Genomic DNA, 7,711 nt, shown 5'->3' on the forward strand with positions numbered 1-7,711 from the left:
AATACCCTCCCTCTCCCATATTGTATAAGCAGAGGCTGCATTCCTCTGAGGTTACGGAACTGCTGATGTAAACAGGAATGCCATAGACCAGATCCTGTGAAAGTGTGAGATGCAGTGCCAACATTGACTAGTTCCAGCTGACTATTACTGTGGGCAGTTGCTCCCTCACCTTGCCTATTGCAGTAATAAATACACAAGTTTCTAAAAGATTACAGAATATGAACTTTTCCAATAATTTAACAAGGATGGTCCAAGTAATTCTGCTGCCCTAGGCAGGACCTTCCAAACATCCCACATGACTCACTGAAGGGGGGCCCATATTTGTTGAATACGTTTGATAAAGTCTGATCTTAGGGTTAAAAATTAGTCCACTGAACAACAGGTCAGAGGGGCGCAAGAGCCTATTGTAACTGGAATTAATTGTGTGTATTTAGCCTTGGAATATATGTTCAGAGATAAACCAGTGAAATGCATCAGAAGGTTCATAGGTCAATTGGTAACAAGAGGCAATTACAAAGTAGAGGAAAAATAGCAATAAAATGTGTAAAGGAGAACAAAACCCTAAAAATGATGGTTAAAAATGGCATATTTCACATACTGAACTTATTGCACCAGCCCAAAGTTTTAGCATCTCAATAGCAGCAATGATCCAGGACTTCAAACTTGTCACAGGGGGTCACCATCTTGGAAAGTGTGTGTGACACTCACATGCTCAGTGGGCTCTGAGCAGCTGTTGAGAAGCTAAGCTTAGGGGTTGGTGCCAATTTTCAAGCATGAAAAAGATATTTGTCTGTAATTCTGGTGCTGGTTGCACTGAGCTGTAGTAATGATCTGTATTATGAACGAATCAGCCTTTTCTTGTGACATTTCTATTCTATGTGTACTGTATATTGTGAGTTGGTCTCTGAGCTCAGTAAGTGACAGCAGCACAGACCATGTGCTGTGAATCAGCAGAAAAGAAGATGGGGAGCTACTTGGGCATCTTTGGAGATACAGATCTTTCCTCCTAAAGGGCTGTGGTTGCCTGGGGCTGGTACAGAACCCAAAACATAATGTTCAATTCTAGCTACTTCTTTAGTCAGGCTTTAGTTCTCCTTTAAGGTGGTGGAACAGGGGGGTATGTTCTTGGACAGCATTTTTCAGCTGGCAAAAAAACAAAACCCCAGAACATGGCCACACAGCCAGTCATTTACTTGAATGGAATCTGCCAGTCACCTGTTGTGTAAGGCAGATTAATTTCAAGTAAGGGCAAGGCAGAACTGATGCATTTGTGCTATTTCTACAGGCTAAAAAAAACACCGGAAACCAAATTTATATACAGTGAAACCTCAACTTTACATCCCCAGATTTGAAATTTTACCTCACTTTACATTGTTTTTTTTTGTGGTCCCACCTATATATTATGAAGAACACATTTCCCTAATTTTACATGTTTTGATTCTGGTCCCTTGAAAAATTTAAAATGGGGCTTCTACTGTATTGAGATCTGTGCCCAGTATGGCATCAGATATGATATTGTAGGTTCTGTTATACAGAATAAGAATTGGGCCTGTTTCCTATTCCCTTAGGCCCTTGTGGTCAGTACAATACAACTGGGCTTAGTTGTTACAGAAGGGAAAGAAAAAAAAAATACTTTCCTCTCTCCTACTTGTCTTGCTCCATTGTGGAGAAAAAGTTCCTTTCTTTCAATGTCCTCCAGAGAAGCATCTAACCCACTCATTCTGCACTGACCAGCAGGATTAAATGGGGAACATTCCTTACAGGAACAGTAACATCAAAGAATAAAGTGTTTTAAAGTAATACAAATATAATGCAGTGTTGCTCTGCACTGGTAAAACTGGTGTGTTTGCTTCAGAAACACTACTATTGTTTATATAAATAAGCTGTTGTGTAGCAATGGGGGCAGCCTTTTAAAAGAGAAAAGGCTCAGGTTACACAGCAGATAAGCTCTGTAGAACATAATGGTGTTATCCACTATTTAAACTGTGCCATACAGTCTTTTTTCAATTTCCATCATTACTACACAGCGGCTTGTTCATATGAACTATAGTAGTGTTTCTGAAGCAAACACACCAGTTTTACCAGTGCAGGGCAAAATTACATGATATTTTCATTACTTTAAAGGGGTTGTTCACCTTCCAACACTTTTTTTCAATTTAGTTGGTTTCAGATTGTTCCCCAGAAATAAAGACTTTTTCCAATTACTTTCTATTTTCTATGTGTGTCCATTTTTCTAATATTAAAGTGTAAAGTTTAATTTTTTACCTTCTAAAGCAGCTCTGGGAGGAGGGGTCGCCGACCCTGTAAACTGTTCTAAATTGATACATTTAGTTGATATATTGCTAATCTTTGCCCCTGCTGAGCAGAATCTCTGGGTTTCATTACAGGCAGCTGTTAGAATTGATACAATAGTTGCCAATACTCCAGAGATGCTGCTGAGAAATGTATCAACTAAATGTTGCAAAATTGTAACCGTTTGGTGTTTGTCAGGCAGCTCAGTAATTCAGGTGCAGACTCTAAACGGTTACAGTTTTGCAACACTTAGAATTGATACAGTAATTGTGAATACTCCAGAGATGCTGCTGAGAAATGTATCAACTAAGTGTTGCAAAATTGTAACCGTTTAGAGTCTGCACCTGAATTACTGAGCTGCCAGACAAACACCAAACGGTTAAAATTTTGCAACACTTGATACATTTCTCAGCAGCATCTCTGGAGTATTAGCAACTAGTTATCAATATCTAATATCAATATTATCAATTCCAACGACTGCCTTTAGGGTAAGGGCACACTTGGCGTATCGGGGAGATTTAGTCGCCTGGCGACTAATCGCCTCTTCTTTGGGGCGACTAATCCCTCCCCGAACGGCTTCCCCCTCTCTTCCACTGCGGCATAGCACACGCGGCGCTGCATATTCCCGAAGTTGGGGAAATTTCAGGCGACTTCGGAATATGAAGCCAATACGAAGAAAAAAGGCCAAACATAGAAAATAGAAAGTAATTGGAAAAAGTCTATTTCTAGGGAACAATCTGAAACCAACTGAACTGAAAAGTGTTTGGAAGGTGAACAACCCTTTTAAAACAGTTTCATTTTTTTTGGTGTTACGGTTTCTTTAAAGAAAACAAACAATATGGCAGCTCCCTTCCTATGTAGGACAACTTTCCCAAGCACCTCCTTTAGGCATGATGGGCTGCTCTAAAACAACTTCTACAAATTAAGCTTCCATGCACACTAATTATTTTAATTTGATTCAAGCCAGACTGACAAGTTGCATGAAGTTAGTAAAGTAACATAAGAAGAGTCCAATTTACAGATTCATTTACATGCGATTGCCTTATGTGATCCAACTCAAGACAACCAGGCTAAAGTTGCAGGAATGTTTTCTAGATATTAGCTTACCATCAAATTTGTAATTTTAAAGAACTCTCCTACTGCAGATTGCAACCCTGTACTAAGCTGCATCTAAAGCATTGGTGAGCCTAATGTTTGAAATTCAGTTTGAGGACCAAAAATGTGATGGTGGCAGGTGGTCTCCATTTATTTTAACGGAAAAGCTGATATAGTGCTGGAGAGCATTTTCAATTATCATTTTCTTACCAAACATACAGATAAATATTTTCTTCCTGATATTACACTGTAGTGACCCACGGGAAAGAGGAAATACTGCAGATTAGCGGATGATAGATAACTACACAAATAAGGTGCTATTTTCATTACAGCATTCTTGTAATTGCTTTAAAGAGACAATTTACCCAATTTTTCAACATTAGCTCAATTAGCTAATTAATGATGAAAAGTAACAGCAACAGTTTTATGCCTACTGGGGTCAACAACACCCATTCGAATGCTGGAACGAGGAAGTATTCAGAAAATAATTAAAAAAAATTAAGACCAAGTAAAAAGCTGCCGACAATTGGACATTCTAGAACATACTAAAAGTTTTAACTACTCCTTTTAGGACACTGCATTGCTAATTTGGGCTTTACAGATCAGCATTTTCACTTACAGTTCACAAATGCAACCTCACCTCAAACACACTCAGACTGTACATCAGGACGTAATCATTATGCGATTCGGACAGGAAGTAGAAGCAGAACCTCCATGCTCCAAGTTGCTGAGCAAAGTTGTTCAACAGAGACTCTGGGGAAGGAAAGAGAAGACAGTTAGGCATAACATTTGTGATATCAGTATACGGTGCATGCTGCAGTCTGTAAAGCTGTTATCTGCCTTTTTTGTGCTCTAGGTTTTGAAACAATGTAGCAGAAGCCACTTGATTAGTAGACCTGTGAAGAACATGCAAGGTTTACTTCTGCTACACTGTTTCAAGATACACAACTAGCAGAACTGAATGGACAGAAAAATACTGCTTTCACTTACTACATGGATCTCGTCTCCTTGACTCTTACCACTTAGGGTAAGGTCACAACTGGAGATTCGGGGAGATTTAGTTGCCCGGCGACTAATCGCCTCTTCTTTGAGGAGACTAATCTCCCCAAACGGCTTCCCTCATGAGGAAACTTCGGGCGACTTCGGAAAACGAAGCGCCGCGAGTGCCATGCCGCGGGCACTTTTTCATTATAGCAGACGGAAGCCGTTCTGGGAGATTAGACACCCCAAAGAAGAGTCAATTAGTTGCCGGGCGACTAAATCTCCAGGTGTGACCTTACCCTTAACAGAAGTGTAATTTATTATTGTGTTGTTCTGTTAATATATTGCTTGGCTATACAGTGATGTGTTTATATGTAAAGTTTGAAAATATACAAACATACATTATATCAATTACATTTACAAATAACGAACATTTGTGACAACTGCATGTTGGAATTACACGCACAAAATGTTATTTTGGGGTTTACAGGGCACACTTTTGCCACTTCACATCTGCAGGGATCATTAAAAAGCAGGTTACCTATTTCCCTCTTGCGTTCGTTTGATGTGACGTTGTGAAAGAACTCACTCATCAGGCTTTCAAGGGCTCGCAACGAGGTCTCCTCCGACGCCTGCAAAATAAAAAAATCTCTTGTTACGTTACTGGAACTGACAAAATGGCAGGCATGAAAAGTAAGAAAAAAAAAACCACAACATGCACAGGTTCAGGGGTGTATCTACAGAGTAGGGGAGGGGGCAGGAAGTATAGGGGCCCCATGAGGCCCAAATAAAGAGCAATTTCAATATATGTTGGTAAAACGGGACAATCTCTGGATATGTTGGGGACCCTAAAAAAAATTTGCTGTAGGGCCAAGTAACATCTAGTTATACCACTGCACAGGTCTATTGCTTTTAGTAGTAGGACAACAAAACAAATGACACACATTCTGTATATTGCATAGCACATTGCAGTGTAACGCAAAATTGAACAATGGTTTTCTAGTAATAATGATTTGCTTTTCCATACAAACAGGTGGGCATTTCCTATCGGCCAATGTGCATCACAGCTTGAGATGCACATCGGCACAAAAGAGCAAGAATTACTGAAATCACTTTGTGTGGGAAATGGGAAGCAGCGATTCCAATGCAGCCGGACATGCCAGAAACTGCTTGTGTGCATAATTCTTGGTGCAAAAGACAAAGTAAACCTGGGCCATACACTATAACCAAGTTGGCCAGCAACACACTGGGCCCAATATCATTTGGCCCAATGGTTTTCCCATAATGGGGGAAAGAGTAAGACTACAAGGCACACATGCTATGCCTTTTTATGCATTTATCACAATATTAATTAAAATTTGCATAACTGGTTACAAAATTCTGCTTGCTTTGCTCATAAAACAATCGAAAACATGGTAATAAATATCATGGGTATTGCCCCCACTCTTAGGGGCAGTGGCCCACTGGAAGATTTGTTTATATTTATGCACAACTGCGGGTGAAAAAATCTCCCAAAATTACTTCTCTCTTTGGAAATAACTGGCAGTAAACCAACATATGGGGAAGTCGCCCGAAGTTTCCTCTAGCTTTAGAAAAATGAAGCGATGCATTTGTTTTACAAACAGTGATTTCAATTATTTCCAAGAAGAGGCATTTTCTGGAGATTTCTCCCACGCAGTAGTGCATTTTTTTTTATTTTTATCACGGGCGACAAATCTCCCCAGCAGCAACTGCCCCTATAGCAAGGGTACCCAAAAGGTAGATCGGGGTCTACCAGTAGACCTTTAGCTGGAGATCAGTAGATCTCAAGACAATGTCAACAAACAGCTTTTCTAAATCACCCTCCTATTCATGCTTTTCATTCAGATATTTGTAAGGTTATGGTTACCTAAGAAAAAGTTGTTAAATATAGCAATATAAATTATATAATGAATCAATTTAATATTTTATTAATATTTTCCATGGAACAGAATGTTAGAGCTTTTATGGATGTAGATCATAATGGGAAAACATTGCTAAAAGTAGAACTTGTATTAGTAAAGCGTGGGCACTCCTGCCTTATGGTAAAAAGGGACAGGTCCTTCCTTGACAGACAGGGCAGCGGCCCTGAATATAATGGAATATTTGGGGGGGAGGGAAGGTTATTACCCCCAGGAGTAAAATAATGACCCAAAGTGTTGCTGCCTTTCATCTGCATACTCTTAAGATGGCCATAGACGCAAAAATCCGATCTTACGAATCGAGGATTCGTGCCATTTTCAGAGAGGTGCGACATTTTTCATCCCGCGGAGATCGGTCGTTTGGACAAGTTGAAAAATTTCTGTCGGCTGCCGATAATATCTCTGCACGTATTTCCGATCTGACGATTTTCAGTGGGAGACGGTCACCAGCTTTTGTCGGACATAACTTTCGTACGATTGCGGTCAGGGGCAGAACATCGGCTGATCTGTTCTTTTACTACTTTATTTGATTGGAATGGTTAGTGGCAGGTGGGGAGATGGGGGAAGTCCGATTGTTTGAGGATTCTTTGCATCTATGGCCAGCTTAAACCATGAGGGGCCTCAGTCAGGGCAGCCAAACAAAGGTCCATACCCGTACTAGGTAAACAAATGTACATCCACATAGAAACAAGACAAGCATGCATACAGCACTACTGTGTGTGCATGACAACTTTCCCAGTTGCTCCCTTTGAGCTGCCGTTGAACTATAACCCCCACAGGCGGCAGCCATTTATGTTCTTTCCTAGATACAACTTACCATGTTTTGATGAGGTTTTTAGCTTCCGTCACTTGGCGTCACGCTTCTTCTCCACACTCATGTCATACGGGTTGGCTGCTGCGACCCCCTAACCCAACAATATGGCGCAAGGGAAAAAACACCCCCAATCTTTGATGCAAGGGAGGGCCAAATATACAAGAATGGCTTTAGGCACCTTTCTTTTTAGCACTTCTCTATTGTATAGCGAATTGAAGCTTTAAAACATAGAAAAAGAAGTGGTAGAATATGAAAATAATAGGTTCTAAAGCATCAGGCACCTCACAGTTACTGCAAATAGATATATAAACCCTATACAGCTGTGTCAAGTACTGGACTATTAATCAGCATAGACCCTCACACTTAATAGAGGCTAATCCCCTAATTAGCACAGAGTAGGCGCCACAGCTTCCCTAGAATGGGGCAGTACAGCTAGCCGTAAAGCATGTGCGTTAATGCAGATATAGTTGCTCGGGAAAGATGGATTCAGGTATACTGACGCCAATTCAAGATTAAAAAAAAAAAAAAGAAATAAGGACAGGCCAAAAAAAAAACACGTGACAATAAGTAACCCGTGGCCCTTGTCACT

The 7,711-nt window shown here is 40.3% G+C and overlaps 1 protein-coding gene across 1 annotated transcript in view; it reads right to left on the reverse strand.

The window, feature by feature from the left end:
• Positions 1–7,471, reverse strand: part of xpo6.L (exportin 6 L homeolog) — a 33,463-nt gene extending 25,992 nt beyond the window's left edge. Inside the window, 3 exon segments of the mRNA NM_001091142.1 lie at positions 4,028–4,140; positions 4,910–5,000; positions 7,126–7,471. Of these exon segments, the coding sequence (NP_001084611.1) occupies positions 4,028–4,140; positions 4,910–5,000; positions 7,126–7,128 (207 nt within the window). The 5' untranslated portion in view covers positions 7,129–7,471.
• Positions 7,472–7,711: the final 240 nt, after the last annotated feature.

Source organism: Xenopus laevis, chromosome 9_10L, assembly GCF_017654675.1.
Source record: "Xenopus laevis strain J_2021 chromosome 9_10L, Xenopus_laevis_v10.1, whole genome shotgun sequence".
In the NCBI taxonomy this organism is placed as follows: domain Eukaryota; kingdom Metazoa; phylum Chordata; class Amphibia; order Anura; family Pipidae; genus Xenopus; species Xenopus laevis.